Source organism: Betta splendens, chromosome 2 (assembly GCF_900634795.4).
Source record: "Betta splendens chromosome 2, fBetSpl5.4, whole genome shotgun sequence".
Taxonomy (NCBI): Eukaryota; Metazoa; Chordata; class Actinopteri; order Anabantiformes; family Osphronemidae; genus Betta; species Betta splendens.
In genome coordinates, this window is record NC_040882.2 from 5,664,866 (window position 1) to 5,683,174 (window position 18,309).

At 41.0% G+C, this 18,309-nt stretch overlaps 1 protein-coding gene across 5 annotated transcripts in view; it reads left to right on the forward strand.

Moving 5' to 3' along the window:
• LOC114870465 (protein FAM184A-like) overlaps nucleotides 1-18,196 on the forward strand; it is a 34,493-nt gene extending 16,297 nt beyond the window's left edge. For 3 of the 5 annotated variants that reach the window (XM_029175089.3, XM_029175107.2, XM_055513001.1), the window contains 12 exons: nucleotides 1,964-2,085; nucleotides 2,368-2,518; nucleotides 5,736-5,850; nucleotides 6,067-6,164; nucleotides 8,067-8,220; nucleotides 8,510-8,637; nucleotides 8,733-8,917; nucleotides 10,135-10,281; nucleotides 10,459-10,576; nucleotides 10,710-10,814; nucleotides 11,679-12,061; nucleotides 14,288-18,196. In XM_029175089.3, the coding sequence (XP_029030922.1) occupies nucleotides 1,964-2,085; nucleotides 2,368-2,518; nucleotides 5,736-5,850; nucleotides 6,067-6,164; nucleotides 8,067-8,220; nucleotides 8,510-8,637; nucleotides 8,733-8,917; nucleotides 10,135-10,281; nucleotides 10,459-10,576; nucleotides 10,710-10,814; nucleotides 11,679-12,061; nucleotides 14,288-14,402 (1,821 nt within the window). In that variant the 3' untranslated portion in view covers nucleotides 14,403-18,196. Of the gene's footprint in view, nucleotides 1-1,963; nucleotides 2,086-2,349; nucleotides 2,519-5,735; nucleotides 5,851-6,066; nucleotides 6,165-8,066; nucleotides 8,221-8,509; nucleotides 8,638-8,732; nucleotides 8,918-10,134; nucleotides 10,282-10,458; nucleotides 10,577-10,709; nucleotides 10,815-11,678; nucleotides 12,062-14,287 lie in introns of all 5 variants that reach the window. The other 2 variants (XM_029175116.3, XM_029175126.2) reach the window with 2 other exon arrangements.
• Nucleotides 18,197-18,309: the final 113 nt, after the last annotated feature.

Genomic DNA, 18,309 nt, shown 5'->3' on the forward strand with positions numbered 1-18,309 from the left:
GCACAGATTCAGGTCACAGTGAGGAAGGAAGGGAGAAAGAAAAACAAGATAGAGTTGAATTAAAGAAAGGAAGGAAGAAAAGGCAGACGAGGAACATACAGTATTCATAGCACGGAAGCAGGAAATGAGATTTAAGTGAGAAATAAGTGCAGAACTGAAGACCAGCTGTGAGATAATGATGATGAGGCTATTATAAGTTGAGTGGTCCTACGTGTCCTATTAAAAGGCCCTGCTGGTGTAATCAAAAGAGATTCTGTGTTGGAGATTGTGTAAGAGAGAAAAATAATTTAATATTATTTTAATTATTGTTCTTATTGTATCATTGTTGCTGTTGCTGTCGTTATTGTTGCTCTTGGTCTTGCTCTTGCCACACACACACATGGTCAAAGTCACTGCCTTTGAAAATCACACAAGGTCTGTGAAAAAACAGTGACTCATAAAGACTGAAGGATGGTTATAAAAGACACAGAACAGAAGGGACAGATGATTACGTGAAGGTGCTGAGTGCTGCCTTTTGCTTTCCCACCATTGCTCTGCTTCTATAAAAAGGAAGGGATTTGGACTGTTGGAAAAAAAGCCTGACAAAGGGTTGTATCTCGAATTCACACTGAGCTCAATGCAGAAGAGACAAAAGCCTTGGGCCTGATTCCCACTGAATTTAGACCAGCTATTGTTTTGCAGGGTATGAACCCTGGAGCTGATTATTATGATGTTAATAGACTGCAGAAGAATGCTGAAAGTTGAACGTTGCACATAAATCTATGATAATTTATAGTAATATATAACACATAGTATCTGTGTTAGAGGATGATGTAGCACAATGTGGCAGACAAATTAATATTTGAGCATCACTGTGTCATTGTGTTCAATATAAAGCTAAAGTGAACCTACGTTTGTAGAAATAAAAACTGCTGTTTACTCTAGTCAAACATATAATCTCACATGTCAGAGAAAAATGGCATAATCAAGATTATGATGATCAAATTGCAGGGCTGGATTACAGTGCAGCGTGACTCATCCCCCATGAGTGTCTCTCTCTGTTTTGTGTCTAATGCTGATGGGACCATTAGTCATCTTATCTGAGAAATCCTGCTCCAACAGTGGACCAACAATGTGGCTTGTTGATTTCCATCACTATAAATATCCAAACCTCCAGATAACCTTTGTAGCACCACTAAAATAACTGTAAAACAACGCAAAGCAGCCTCTGAGAGTCTAGACTGGATGAAGGTGAACAAACTGATTTACTGTATCTTTGTCAATACAGTTGTTACATTACATGTTTATCTGAATTATTTAACAACCCATCTGACCAGACAACCATTTAAAAAATGTAGATGAATTGTGGTGAAAAATGTTTTAAATCATCATTTTGGGTTTTTGGGAGTTAAGCCTGGATTTATCAGCAGAGGACTTGTCACAGCTGAGCAGAGCATTTACAGTACAGTAGGTCTTTCAATGAGAGCAGATCAGCAGATAAACCCTGTAGGCTCCTCAGCAGCTGGAAACCGTTGACCTGATGAAGTTAGCGTCTGCCTTGTAACCATCGCATTACAAATGGCCTGTAGCTGTGGCATTATAAATAGTTGTGGAGGTGGGCATTATGAATCATCAAACCTTTAGCTATTGAAATGCTGCCTCTGTTGATACTGAATGATTTGGGAAGATTTTCTTACTCTGTGTGGGTTTACAGTTTTAGTATTAACACAACAACTCTTTATTTGATGAGGGATTATACATGTAGCAAACACTCTGAGTCCTTTATTCCAACCTAAATTGATTGAAATGATCATGTGGCCACTTTTACTATTACTTTAGCTCCCATCTGGATTATTTTTTCCAGCAGTTCAACAAACCAGGGTTTCGATTCACAAATACTCATCTCATAACAATTACTGTGAAGAAGTTTAATGTGTGCTGCCCTAAGGCAGGAGATGACAGATGCACCTGTTTGTGTACGTAGGAAGAGATTGAGACACAGAAACAGCAGCATGACGCCCGGGTGATGTCCATCAGAACCGAGGAGAAACAGAAGATGGACAAGATGGCAGACGACTTGGAGCAGAAATGGAGAGACGCACTGCGGTAAAGGAACAAAACAGAGCTCTCCACTGGCATCCTCGCATTCTCTTGTTTTGCTCATTGCATTTGTTTTCTCAAGTCGCCCCCGCTGCTTCATAATGACACTTCTTATTGGCATAACAAATCAATGACTCATGGTTATTAATGAACGATAATGAATGACAGGAAATGAACACAATCGCATAAGAACATTTAGCATTTGCAGTATTTGCTCTGAAATATTTCAGAGTGAAGACAAGGAAGGACTTACAATAAGAAAAATTGTAGTGATCTCTTTTTCTGCAGGGAAGAAGTGCGTTTGTTGAAGGAGGAGCTGAACGAGGAGTACGAAGCAGATAAACAGGCAGCGCTGACTCAGCTCGCCCAGCAAAAAGAGCTGGAGATGATGGCAGCGAGAGAAGGCTGGCAGAGGAAGGTGGAGGACCTGCTGGAGCAGGTAAAGCACACGAATGAATGATATTACGTGGGATTTTAATGCGTGGACATGAATGAAGCTTCAGAACGGAAATAATGCATGACTGCTGTTTAGATGCAGTCCGTGAGGTTTCCCCCACTGAACACGGACACACTCTCATGTTAATGTGTGCGTTCTCACGTACGTTCCCCCTGAACATTGTGCAGTTAAAGAATTAGTAATACATTGTGAAGCTTTGCTTTTTCCCTCCTTTGGTTTTTGATGAGAAGGGGGGCAGCAGCAGGCATGACCTTTACCCCACCACACTTTGGGAGGTGCGCTGATTGATAGTTCCTCCCATGTTGAAGCCTGGAGACTGCCTAGAGCAAGCACAGTGTGTCCAGCTGTCTCACACAGTCGCTCTGACTCTCCTCCCTCTCACTGACTGCTTTTAGGGTAAAGGAAAACAACTAATTTACCTGTAATTCAATTCATATTCTTCCCATAAAAAAATGAATCAGCCTGGAAGGAAAACAAATTATTGTCCACCTACATTGTTCTTCACCAACTGGATTTTAATGTTTGTTTGTTTTTGATTTTTTTCTTACACATACTGTATGCTGTATACTGTGATAAACACTGAAGACTAAAGAGAGAAAGGGCAACGTGCCCCTTAAATTAATCGTTAGTGATTCATTTTCCAGTCTCCTTCATTATTATTCTGCTTATACCTACAATAACTAAAGACAAATGAAATGAGCAGACACTGGAATGTTTGAGCTGCTCAGGTCAGAGTGAAAACACTGAGACAATCGTCTTCTTATACTCATGCAGCCGTCCATGCTCAGCATGCTGCCCCTGGGTAATTCAAAGCTCAGTTGAGTCACAGCTGAATCCTCAAAGAGGCTCGCCCTGATTTTGCCAAGACGCCAGTGGCCCTAGATAAACATTTTTTGACAGGCTGGAGCCAGCTACCACCAATGCCAGCTTGGCAACTTTTCAGACACCCCCGAACCCAAACCGTGACAAAAGCAGCTCACGACACATCGCTGCAAACCTAAAGGAGCAGTCTGGATTTGTATTTATGGGGTTTGATGTTTCAGAGAGAGTCACACTTCACATCACTTTCAGCCAGTCTCCAGCAAAATGATACCTGTAGTAAATTAGATACAGTACATTCATGGTTTTAGGACAAAGCTGCACTACACTATGTTGATTTGGATTCACTTCAGTCTTAGACATCTCACTACTATACACTCAATATATTGCTCTAATAATTAGACAAGAACTATATTTCATAACAAGCTAGTATAAATTTAAGTTCTTCACACTACATTAGTTGCACAATGCTGCATTTTAAAGTGATTGTGCCGGGTGGCCAAAAATAAACATCAAACAATGGTACAAACCTAATACCCAAGGAGCTTCCACTCCGTGCATGTGTGTGTCTGTGTGTTTTGTCTCATCAAAGGGCTTTGGTGAATTGTGTCTTTTCCTTTGTTAATGTTTTTTTTTCTTGGCTACATGGAGCTGCAGCCCTGTGAATTGCGTGATCAAAAACATCACAACCCCAAATACAGAATTCCTTGACTAATTAAGCTAAATACTGAAATTGTATTGTATTTTAAAACCAAACTACATCAAAAACCTGCACATCCCTCTTTAGCATCTTTGTCTTTTGTATTTATAGTGACACATAAGATCCTCTAGTGCTGTTAACACTGGATCCGGGAGCTAAGAGCTGTGAGTCACAACAGAAAGTCGCTGTCATCTACAGCTAGCATTTACAGTAGCTAATGTGTGGAGGCATCATCACACTGTTAAAGTTCAAATATTCCCTAGTTGTACCTTACATTGTTGTGATCATCATCCACTGTCTATTTCAGTTCCAAATTGATATCATATCTTTTTTTTATTTATATAGATATTACTATATATATATTATATGTATATATTATTAGTTTCTCTTGTGTGTCTGTGTAGGCTTCTGCTCAAACCATACAAACACACTTGCATTATGGTAAGCTACTTTCTGTAGCAATGTACTGCCAGGGTGTGTGAATATACACTAAGCATAATGGTTGGCTGCCTGTGTGATAGATTGAATAGATTATTCAGGGTTCACACTACATGTTGCCCAGTGACAGCGGGGCTCTGCTTCAGCCACGGCATAGCAGCATAGCGTGCTGCTTATATGGACCATAAAATAATACGTTTACAGGATTTAAAAAAGTCCCTGAGTGAAAGATTTGGTTTGTTTTGTGTGCGTGGGTGGATGTGCTGTCGTTATCTATAATTACTTATTTTTTCGTTAGGATATTTTCATTACAGTTTTAGCCCCAGGCTGTTTTGTGTGTATCAGTATGGGTTTAATTCACGTGTTAAGAGAGGTTGTCTAAGGTGTTTACAACTCATTAACCTTGTATGTCGAGTTACTTTTCTGTGACTGTGAAAGTGATTTATCACAACAGACAGTTGGACACAGGGACATGTACAGGTCACCTGTCTGCATTTTTAAGTCCCTGTCCATGTAGAACCCCAAGAACCTTATCCCAGTCGTCTCCTCATCCTCTCCATTTAAATCCATCTTACCTTCCAGTCACTAATGTCCTACAGCAGTAAATCCTGCTGGGGATTTAACTGCTGGAGTCTGAGGAAGAGTGGCATGTAGAGGACTAGAGTAGTCTATGTGAGAGAGTTCTGCCATTCACAGCCACTAAGGCCCCTAATAGTTCCAGTATCTCCTCATAACAAACTGTTTTATGCACTGTGATGGGGCTTATGTTGTTTGGCCTTTTTGTTATTTGGCTCTGTGCGCTGTCACTGGTTGTCTCGTGAGCTGGCGGCTCTCTGATACAAGCACACACTCTCCAACTTGGATCACACTTACATCGCCACCAGTGAGTAGTTGTCAAATAATCTCCACTTTTTCTTTAAAGTCAGAACAATATAGAAGAACACGTGAGGATTAAGGAATTAAAGCTGCAGGAGGAAATACAAAGCAGTGAGGTTTTTAAGTGTTGACCTAATTAAGTCAAATGTGTTGCTCATTTCCCTGGAAACGCCTTATTCTTGAATGATATTGCTGCACAGTCATAAGTACTCTAGAAAATCCCTATGCACCATGTTGTCACTGCTGTTCCAGGAAGACTAACATGCACACAGCTACTTCAACTTATCTACACTCCTTTATAGGAGGTGCTGCGGTACAGTAATTATTATTTGTCTTTGTATCGTCCTTCTTTCTCTCTCTGTCCAGATTTCTCTACTGAAACAGTCCCTGGAGCTGCAGTTGTCTCAGTCGCAGTCAGCTCTCCAACAGCTACAGTCTCAGTTCAACCAGGAAAGAGAGCTGCTTAGCCAGCAGCTGAAAGGTGACGACCTCTGACCTTTTACTCCTGGAGTTTGACCACAATGTATTGAGTTCAAATCCCACCCATCTAGTTTATGTTACTCTGTCGGACATTGTTGAGCAGTTAGAGCTTCTCCTCTCAGAATAGGTTCTCATCTGTGTTAACTAAAATGGAACAAATTGGCTTTTGGTGTTTTGCACCTCACATGTTTACAGTTCGCCTCGTGTGTGTTTGCAGAGATGCAGAGGGAGCATCAGAGGAGAGAGCATCGCCTGCAGGAGGCTCACTGCTGTGCCCTCAGCACCATGGAGGAGGCCAGGCAGCACCAAATAAGGGTAAGAGGCACACACGCCACGTGTGGGTGTGCATTCTTTGGCTTTGACATTTCTTCTGCAGTTGACATTTGCGTGTAAGGCAGCACACAGTGACAAAAAACATCTACAGTACCACTTTCTTCAGGATATCATACACTCAGACAAAAACTGTGTCCTATTTTGTGACACACATTCCACTGGCACACGCATCCACTCCAGTCTGCTGCAGAAAGGATGGCTTTAGACAGCCTGCCAGTGCAGCAGCAGGCCAGTAATCATTCAAAGGCTTCCTACCAATGAGCACTGGCACTGAGCAGTAATGTCACTAATAAAAATGTTTCTCACTAGCTTTACAATAGACACACTGCACAATGCATCGTGTATTAAACATAGTGCTGCAGTTTCTCAGTTTTTGTTCCCCTGTGCAACTTCTGTACATGTGTTTGCTTGTTTCTTTTTCCATCAAGCAGTTTGTGATGTGCCAATTTCATGAAATTGTGTTACTGGTTTAATATGAGCATGTGAGTGTGAGCCCTGTAAAATAGAGACTTTCCTCTGACATAACTTGATTTGCTGTTCTGGGATTCTCTGCAGAGCAATAATGTGCTGGAGTCATTTTCTCCTCAGAGGAAATGATTGCCTCTTACAGTTTGAAAAGTGCATTTGTCAGGTTTGCAATTAGGTATTTATTCCCCTGTTTATTCAATAGCACACTGGTTATTTCTTTGCATGAGTATGTGTGTCTACAGTATTAGTTCCTAAGTAAACATCTGTGCAAATGTGTTGATTAACAGATGAACTAACAGTCTACATGCAGAATGTAGACTAGACACGTCTTTTAGATCTTTTGATGTCTTCATGTAATTATTATGGGGTAATGTAATTATTCCTGCTGCAGAGCTAATGGAGGATTCATGAAATAGTCAGATTAGCTGGAAAAACATTTCATTAGGTTGATCTACTTTAATTTCACCCATTTCATTGTTTCATTGTTCAATGACATTGAAAATGAGCTCGGATGGTAATGGCCTAGTGCTGAGTTTATGGCTGAAGGTAAATTACAGGCAGAAATAGCTGGTTATTTTTCCTGCCCTGATTCTACAACTTGGTGTGTGAGCCATCCAATAATCTTGTTTTAGTTTCTGAAGATTGATGTCATACAGTATTTACTATACATGAATGAATGCATCTTTATGGAAAGGAGGCGGCTCAGTGGGCTAAACAAAAGCTTTAGGCAGTTTACCCATGTGTCTATGTCCAAAAATTAGAGGTTGCTTATTAAATTTAATTGCAAATTTAAAAAAAAAGTTTTTTTAATAATTTTCAGATATTGGATGTTTTAGAATATGGACATGCTTTTCGTAATCTCAGTTTTCACCTTGATTTAGTGATTCGGTCTGATTTTATAATGACGCCAATTAAACTTCAAACTCATGTGTTTTAAACAATATACAGTGGCTACTATACTGTATACAGTAGACAGTACAACGGCTGAGTTGTGGGACAGATACATCATCTGCAATAAAAGAGATTAGGCAGAATCATACGCATCTTTAAGCATTTGCAGTGTATTGTATCATGTGTATTAGTATGAAAGTGGGACCCAGGTACAGAAGTGTTGATTTTGATTATTGTTTGTCCTCTGGTTTAAATGATTCAACAACACTTGGAAGCAGTGCTACAGTACTGTACTTTACCACTATGCAGGAGTGCGTCATCACGTGGTAAATGATAGTGCTGATGTAACTCCTGTGTGAACCCAGCCTCCTGCCCAGTGACAGCTGGGATTGGCTCCAGCACCCCCGCATCCATTAACAGTAAAAGTGGTTAGGATAATGGATAGATAGATCATACTACAGTATATTAGACATTCTCCCGCTATAACTTCCAATCTAATATAATCGGGTCTCTGCCATCTGTCAGGCCCTGGAGGAGCGTCTCAAGCAAGAGCAGAGGGAGGAGGTTCATGCTCTGAAGGAGGCCCACAGGAGAACCTTAGACATCCTGAGACAGCAGTCCGACCAGGAGCTGCAGACGCTGCGATTTGAATTGGAGGACGAAGGGAAAGCCAAGCTTGGTAAATAACAGTACATCATGATGGCATCTCAACTTCCAGACCACCTCACTTCAAGTCATCAAGTCCACATGCCACAACAATACATTACTATAACTACTACAGTTTAAGGATAAAACATTTACATAGTTACAGTTTTCTTAGATCTTAAGTACCAAAAGTTAAGTGCAAACTAAATTCTTATGAGAAAATGTTCACTGACTCTCAGTGAGAACATTGGTACATTATACTGTACACAGGGCCCAGAGGTCCACTGATCTCCTCACTTACTGTAACTGTCTCTGTCTGGCAGCGTCTCTTCGTGCTGAGCTGAACCACCTGCACGCCACAGCTATCGAGCACCTAAAGCAGATCCACATTAAAGACAACAGTGTAGTGAAACGGGAGCTAGAGAAAGCTATGGAGCAGAGCCACCAGCAGGTACGGACAGTAGCATTCTGCTTTATGTGTTTGACATAGTAAGAGCTAACTGGAATTTTTGTTGCTCATTTCTTTGTGTGCTTGTCATTTTGCAGGAACAAGAGCTCCTGGTTCGCATCTCAGACCTGCAGTCAGACTTGTGTTCCCGTGGCAGTCGCATCACTGATCTGGACCACGAGATTCACTCTCTGAACGAGACCATTGACACTCTGACCAGAGAGCTGGAGCTGAAGGGTAAAGAGGTGCTGCGGGTCCGCAGTGAAGCTAACCATCAAATAAGGTACAGAAAATTCAATGACTTCAACTCTGAGAAGCTCATCTCTGTAAATTAAACATTGCACACTACTGTATTGAATGTAAAACATTTCTATTTGAGGAGGGTTGCAGAAAAACGGACTAAGCAGTGAGTGACCCATTTTGCAGGCAACTAATCCTACACTCATGTCTCATGGGAATAACCTTCTGAACGGCTTATTATTAAAAGATGTTACTTCGCTTAGTATCTGCCCAGTTTCTGGCAAACTCCGTGATGTTTAACACTCCTGCGTATCCTTGTACTTACTGTACATGGAAGTGAGGTCCTCCATTTACATAGTGCCTTCCCTAGCCCCTAACCCTAATCAACACAGGTAAAGGCAGCCATCTAACCCTTGTTCTAATCTAAACCAAAACTCAATTTTAACTTCGACCCTAAAATCACATCTTAACCCTCAAACAGGCCTTCAAAGAAGTGAGGACCGGCCAAAATGTCCTCACTTCATCAAAATGTCCTCACATTGGTAGGAAAATACATATTTTGGTTCACAGTTTGATACAAGTAAACACACACACACACACACACACACACACACACACATACACTTATGTGCAACATATGCCTTAGAATTAATGAATTTGGCATTATTGTTGCGCATTCCAGTGTGACAGCACGTTTGCGTTAGGTTGTTTTGTGCTAAATAGTGAGTGCAATTTCTCACCAACTACTAAATGAGTGAATATCAGAATACAGTGTTGGTGGTAAAAAAACTGTTGGTTGTTGTTTTCATTCTCCACAAACAGCACTGATTTTGTGAAAGTAGGCACCTGTCGGAAGCGGAGGTGAACTCACTCAGATTCATTTGTGTACGCCCACCTGACCCAATTTAATCAACTGAAACAACACTGTAGCACTAAACAGACACAGCTCCCTCATTCACTCTCTGTCTTTCATGTTACATGCATAATAATAATCATTTTTCATGCCATTTTGTCCAGGAGGCTTGTTTTTTCCAAGTGGTCTGTTATTCAGCAGTTCAGAGCCCTGTTGAGTTAAGCTTAGAGCTGCACATCATGTCCTCTACAATTTAGAGTGGCGAAGGAAATTAGGTGTGTTTGTGAGCGATACCCCTATAAGACACTAAAAGCCCCTAATGGCTCATGCAAACTTTAAAGAAAATTGTATCCAGCACGCATCACATTGACCTAATATTGTGTCTATGTGGATGTTGTTTGTTTCAGGGCCCATGAGCAAGACCTCACAAAGAGACACGAGAGAGAGCTGTGTGAATTAAGTGCAGTTCATCACAGGGAAACACAGATCATGTTGGCTGACTTCAACAAGGCCCAGGAGGTCCTCAAAGACAAGATCTCTGCTCTGCAAATACTGTAAGTCATAAAAGCATGTAATTAAGTTTCTCATATGAGCTGCTGCCATTTTAGCTCTTTTACTTTAACTATTCTCCTCCCTTCACTGCTTTCACTATTTATAACCCACTACATCCAGCATACTTCACGTACTATACTGTATTCTATATTTCACATACAGTATGTTTATTTGTGCAGGTTGGAGGGGACGGAGGAGAAGTTAAGGAATAGAGAAAGTCGACCAGAAGACCTGCATCTTATAGCAGAGCTAAGAGAGATGGTCACAGAAAGAGAAGCGTTGGTCAAAAAGCTGGTGGTGCGTACACTTTGCAGCTTCCGGGATAAAGGTTAAATGTTACTGTGGGGTACTGGGGATTGTGGAAAAACGTGACAAACTACAGTGAAATCACAAATACAGTAAATCAGCCTAACCCTTTTCTTTTTCATAGGATGACAAAAAGTTCTACCAGTTGGAGCTGGTAAACAGAGAGACTGGCTTCAACAAGGTTTTCAATTCCAGTGCCAATGTGGGCGTCATAAACCCTCTCATCAAGGTGAGTAGTATCATACACAAAGTCAGTGTGAGTGGCTCAGATCGGGGATCCTGTGGGTGTTTGTGACGATATCATGGAATTGGGCAACTAAAAGCCCTCAGAGAGATGAACAACTGAACGAGGGGGTGCAGGAAGCCACAGCATACAGTATGGCACATATATCTTCAGTTACAGTTGCGAAAATGTGTGTATTGATCATTTGTGGAGGTAATAAGGCTGGTATAGGAATACTGTATCTGCACAGTATTGTCTGTATGATGTGGAATGTGAAATTGATCTTCAGATCAAACCATAGAGTGGGGAGCAGGGACAACTTAACTATAAATTTACTTTAATTTATGCACACATTAGTTTAAGTAAGTGACAGAGGTTGTGTTATCTGTGTTTGATTATTGTCTTTTCTGGTATTTTATTGTCTGTACCTTAAATTTAGCCTATTGTGAATCACCAGAGCACAAACTCACCCCATTCTTCCTGCAAACAAGCTGCGTACATGTACTGTACTGTATGTGAACATTACAGTGTCCCATCGTCGTGTGTGAAGCCTCTCATCATCCTTCTTATACAGCCATCATTCCTCCACTTCGTTTCATCCAGAAACAATAACTCTTGATTTCAGCATAATAACATCAGACCTCTCCTCCTCATTCACATCATCATACTGTATACCTATATTGCTCATTGTGGGTTCTATGATAGATAACATATTGTGTTCATCCTTGATTGCCTCATTTACAAAATGTTGGACTTTGGCCACTCCTAGTCAACACAGGAGCCTTTCCTGATGTTTCTGCAATAAACAGAGTGGTCCTTGTAATAAAGAATCACCTCCTCCCAACCCTGCCTCTCTATGTGTGTCTATAGTTAAAAACAAACAGCCAATCAGATCAGCGCTTCGCCTGCTTTCCTAGCCAGTCAGCTCTCCGATTCCACAGCCCTCCCGCCATGAGTCATGATGGAGAGGAAGAGGAGGGACGGGAGGTGGAGGAGGTAGGACCAGGAGGCCGCTTTGCACCTCCTCACTCCCCACTCCAGAGGTCCCTCCCCCGACTTAGGAAGGCCCTGCCACTGTTCAGCTCTCTTCCTCCTTCTCCTCTTCCTCAGCATCCCCCTCTTCCTAAGCATCCTCCTCCTCTTCCTCCTTCTCCTCATCCTTCACATCATGCCATGCCAAGCCTTGCTCTTCCTCATGCTCCTCATCCTCAGGGACCCCTGGTGCAGCATCAGGGCCTACAAAGCTTTAGGAGGTGAGAACTGAGACTTACTTCCACCGCTGCCCTCAGTTCACGTTTACTTATTTCACTTACCCAATTTAGGGAGTGAATTATGGGATGTTTGCTGCCCCCACTTCATCTCCAACATCACTTCTTAGTTTCCCTCCCTCCTGTTCTCACCACATATTGACCCTCTGTAACAAAATCTGCTCATCAATCCCCTCCCACAGTTTGGTGCATCATCTTTTAGCAGCTTGGCCCACATTTTAAAATGTCCTCGCTGAATACTAATTGATAGACCACATTTAAGCTTTAGAACGGATGTTGTAGCTGCAGTATTGTGTGCTTGGAGTTGCATGGGAAACGCTGGAACTCAAATTCATCACACCTCGCAGCCTCATTTTATCACTACGTGGGGAATATATACTGCTGTGTCCCATATGGGATATAATGAAATTAATCTAAGCCTCAGCCGATGCTGGGTTCCAAACTGATCTACTAATCTCACAGAGCGCCACAGTCGTCTTCTATTAGTTAAGGTCAGGAGAGAAAAATAATGAAGCTACAGTATAATCTCTTTTTTTAGCCATTATACACCACATTTTTCAAATGATCTGTCATGGAACTATCACAGAGACTTCTTTTGAATGTACTGCAAATCCTCTCTGGCACCCCCTTCCCTCCCATACAGTCTGCGTTCTGTTGCTCAGAAAAAAAACGAACCAACCCTGAAACTTTGCACTTACAAATCAGTCTCTGTGGGACTTCAAACCCCGAGTGAAGCCCAGATGAAAGCAGCGATTTCAAAGCACCGCAGCAGCTCGAAAATGTGAAACTTCCCAGATAAAACTGTTGTGCTTTTGTTCTACCAGCAGAAAAAGGCAGTGGCTAAACAGTAGGAGATGAAGGAGTGCTGTTTGCAACAAATGCTGATTAGAAGAACTGAGGCGTCTGCCACTGGAGGGCAGAAAGTGTAAACCAGCTGAACCATGTAGTTAAAAACCGCTGGTTCCTGTAGGACAACGACTTTGTGCTTTGTGATTTCGACATTTTACTTTGGCTTTAAACTCGGGATGTTTCAAACTTCCAAGGAGGCTTTGTCTTTTGTTTTTTCTTTGTTAGGCATTTTCTAGGCATCTCTAGAGTGACGCTGCCTGACAAATTACACTCCTGGAGTTATGATATCATAAAATGCCGTATAACCACATAGTGTTGCACAATGTGAGCCTGGAGATTCAGTCAGGCTTTTTACAAAACACACAGTGTTATATAAGTTCGCCTTCATCACAGACACCTTCAGAAGGACCTGGGTTAAAACAGTTGTATGAAGAAGTACCTCCGGTCTCAGCTAGAAGGAGCAAAGATCCAGCAGCTTGAGGCTTTAGCTCACAAGTGTCAAACGCCAGTCCTCGGGGGCCACTGTCCCTGCTGCTTTTCCAACTCTCTTTGCTGATTACCTTGATCAGGTTTCAGTTGGCTTTCCATCAAGGTAATCAGTAGGAGCTGGAGCAGGGAGGGACAGTGACCCCCCAGGACCTCAGTTTGACACCCCTGCTTTAGCTCCTGTCAAATCTGTGCCTTGTTTTATTTATTGTTTCATCCGTGTCATTTGTTTTGCTTTATCCAACTGTGCCACAAACACACCTCATACGTAAAATTGTTCCTCACACACTCATCCGTGGCTCTTATCGCACAAAGGTCGCACACATGAACGTCAGGTTAACTTCAAGTGTGTATGGTTGTGTGCTGTATGTGAGAGTCATTACTGGGGTAGAATAGACTCTGCTACACACTGCTGCACAGAACATGTGTGTGATATAAACAACTTCATGCTTAAGTGCTGAAATGCTGAGCAGGTGTAGCTGAGGTCACTGATCAAGCGATTGAACTCATCGAACGTCTGAACAGCCAAAGTTGCTTACAAAGTAATGGAAGGAAACTGTACCGTTACACAGACTCCCCCTAAAAGCGGCGCAAATTTATGCATGGAACCCAGCTTCCCTCTGTTTGGCATCTACTGTTCTACTCTAGTGGATCTCCCCGATTGCACCTGATACTGCACAAAGTCACAGCATGCGAGGGAATTCCACTTATTTTTTGTTTTCATGGTGCCTGACAAGCCACATATATCTTATTATTAAGGTATACGTAGCTTATCTGTTTACATACCTGTGTGTCTGCAAAGTCCTTTTGAGCGTGTGTCTGTTCACGCCTCGCTATCGTTTTAACAGACGTTGTCTCTTTCTCCCCTCCCCTCAGCCGTCCTGAGGCCAATGCTGCGACACCGCCAGAGCCGAAGGAGATGGAGGCGGAGAAAAGAAAAGAATATGTCGTAACAGAAGAAGAGTTGTTCGCCCACTACTTCTCTTTCTGACTGGCAAAAAATCCTAATTCAGAGTCATGGGACAGAGAGCTAAAGTTGGACAGTGATCAAGCTGCATGTCTCTTTCGTTGGGGCAGCATTTATTTTAAACTCGGGTAAACAGTATGTGCCGTAGTGGGACACCAGTGTAGTTTAAACCATAGGGCTTCCGGGAACGGTGATCATTTTGCACAACGTGGTCTGTGAGTGCATCGTTATGTGCAGCTACAAGCAGCATAAATGATGCGTAGGAGAGGAATGTCATGCCTTTTCTGCTACTTTTACTGTAAAGAGTTTTCCTTCAATTAGACATTATGTATAATTCCCTGCACAGGGTGTGTCCCCACAGAAATTAGAATATTTAAGGGTTAGCAGGGAAACTGCAGCTACTGTATTTGGGGAGATTTGAGATCCAAGTTGAGGTGTGGAGGGGGAGTATTAGGTTAGTGATTGTAAAGGCTATAGAGGTTGAAGTCTGTACACAAAGTAAACTAATGAGAAGGAAAGATGCGTGAATCAGTAAGATATGCTGTGGTATTAAAGAGGGTTCAGATAGATTTCAGGTTGGGTGATAATTTTGTGGTTTGAATCATCTTTTTTCATAGCATTACCATGATTTTTTTCGCTTCTGGGCACATTTGCTTCAGTAGGGAGACACAGGTGTGTGTAGCAGGGGTGGCCACAGGCCAACTGCCTGCACCTTCAGCTTTTGGTTGGCTGAATGCACCTGATCCAGTCCATGAGCTGTGGTTGTGGCAGGAATAGCTGGCGAAGGCAGGGCTGGGACTTTTTCCTTGTCGCTGAGAACCACAATAAGACCCAATTTGTATCACAACCGAATCTTACTACCAGTAGCAATAGTTGGTAACTCTGCAGTGTGACTAACATAAATGTCACATCTTTGAATAATTTTCCACATGTCTGCATGGGGCTCACTGTGTCACAAACTGATTTTTTTCTTCTTTGTTCATCAGCATGTGTCTTATCTGTAATTTGACTAGAAGTGCTTTCAATGTTGAGCCAGAACAAAAGGATTTTTGCCTTGATACTCGCCTTTACTCTTTCTTGTGTGGGCTCATGGGGAGCGTGAATCTGTGTCAGCCAGATGTACTGTATGTGTGGATAACGGATGGACCTAGCCATTGACGCTGGTTGTGCACTTCTTATTTATTGCTTGGCTTCTACAGTATGATGAATCACTTGATACCACAAAAACGACACCAGCAAAATAAGGCTAACTTTAGCTTGCTGTCCCAGTGCTTCGACTGTGTACATACAGAAAATGGTTGAGAGTCATTTCATATCTCTGAGCTAGCTGAGGGGTGCTTGCTTCATCATTCCACATGCCTCAACAGCCTCAGAAGAGGAAACATCAAGCTAAGCTGAATCAAGCGCCCCTCATATTTTTATTATTCTAGTATTTATAATGTAACAAGCTACTGTTTTTCTACGGTCTGTTTGTGAAGCCTGTGAATTAGAGACATAGAGCAGAGTTCAGTCAGCGATTTAAAAGATACAGTAATTGACTCCTAGAATTTTTTTTAATGCCAAGGAGGGTTATTTTAAACGTTTAATTTCAGACACTCTAGGGGCTTGTGTCGGTGACTGAACTCTTTTGCTGTGTCTCTGCCCGTGGAGCAGACCCTAGAGCATGTGAAAACAGAAACACTATCATAATGCTGCTGTCACTCACTTGAAATACTCATATCTCCAGTTTTTTGGTGTACTGTCTGTTTTTTAACTTGAATTCAATGTTTACATGGTTCTCGTGCAGAGTAATTTCCATGGCCTGACGGTCCATGAAGTCCATTCAGTAATCTGTACAGTTTCCAAACTGCATGGTCGTCATTAGCCTGGAAGAGGCTCTTTCTTACTTCTTTCAATGTGCATCTAGAGACACAAGGAATGAGAGTTTATTTCCTCTCATGCTGGCATCGACAACACAACGTTCAGTTACATTACTTCAATTGATGCTAGTCTTCCATAAAAGAAATGCCTGAACTTAAAGAAGTGTTTGTACTGTACTTTGGATCATACAATATTATATACACACACAAATACATAAACACTTCAGCTACACAATAAACACAATCAACCTCCCTGTTGGGCCTTTATTATAGTAAATTATATTAGAACCATAGATATTTGATACAAACACATTTTACTGTACTACATACACATCCTCACAATATATTTTTGCATTTACAGCCAGTCGAAATGAAATTTGTTGTATTTCACAAAATGGTTCCATATTTTAGAAATCACCTTTTCTTTTTAGAATTTATTGCTTGAAAATCATAAGAGGATGGATTTTACATACAACCTTCGGGAAAGTTAACGCAAACACTATATAATTTTAGTTTCCAGTCAGTCAGTCTTTCCCCTTTAAAGCGATTCAGCTAATGAGTGAATGAGGATAATGAAACATAATTTTTTAATTTACCTAATTTCTTAATACATTTAAAAGTTTATTTTATAAAAATAGCTTGTTTGGATTCCTACATGTGATGAAAAATGTCAATCCTGCATATAAACCTTGCTGAGACAGTGTTTTATTTGTTTTGTGTTGTAATGACATCAAAATAAAAACCTTGAGTCAGAAAAAGACACTGTATGACATACAGCAAATGTAACATCAGGACATCTGTCATAAGTGCTTATGCAGCATCAGTATCTATTTATTTGCACATTATGACCTCTAAACTGAAAAGTCCTGGCAAAAAAGGACCAGTAAAAACAGTTTCCTCCATGGGAATGCAAGCCCAACACTGGTTCATTCCCCCCGTGCACTGTGAAAATTACTCATAACTGTGTCAAATACTGTTTTGTGTTTGCCTACAGTATGTACTGCAAGCATTCATACCATCCCCATTACATCTTACTGTACTTCCTCAAATATTTTACGTTACCAATCACCAGGCAAGCAAAGTCCAACACAACACGCTAAAAGTGGGACTAATAGTTTAGCATGAGTAATTCCATGCAGTGGTTTTTATAATAAATTTTACTTTATAATATGTGATCTCTCGTGCTAAATAATGTGCCTGCTTAAAATGGACAACAACAGAAGCAAATGTAATGTTCACAGTGTTGGATCGCCAAAGTAAAGGTTCATTAAGTACGGTACAGTAGGTTTCCTGAAGCCTCCAATCATATCATGCGACCATCGACAAAGGGAGTTTTTGAGTTTTCTGTAAATGTTAAAATCTGAGCACTTTAATGATTTCCTTTTTATGTTTGTCATGTGGGTTTCTGTACTATTTAGTGGTTTATTTATGTATTTTTGTTCTGCAGCTCATCAGGTGCTGGTCACATAATTTTATTATCACATGACCTTTGTCTGCCATTACCCCAAGGTTTACTTCAATAAAAATGGGCATTTATGAATATTATCATATTAATATCATCCCATTTTTACAGAAACATCAGCTAGCCATCAAAACATAGGGACTGCAAGTTATTAATACAACTGTTTGTCTGTTTATTTTCTATGTGACAATATATACTGTACTGACCAGGGCTAAGTTCATTTCACTTTCAGCTCAGCTTTTTCCAAAATAAAAAAAAAACTTAAGAATTGTTGCATCTATACATTTTTAGGCCTAAGCTGAAATATGTATGTTTCCGTTTGTTATCTGGCCTGAGATGAAAGTGATTTGATGTCACCCTGTGACTTATTATTTAATGATGTTTGTCTTGTCATTTTTGAAGTACAAGTATAAAACTATTATAATCACAAGAATATTTATTTATATTTATATAATTTTTGTTGTATGTTATGGAACAGTAAAATGATTGTGAGATAATGTCTGGTGTCATTATTGCTCTCTGCATGTTACACAGTACAGAGGCAACGCTGCCATAACCTGCCTTATCAGAACCGTACTTCACCTTGTTGCTAGGTAAAAAACAAGTTCTT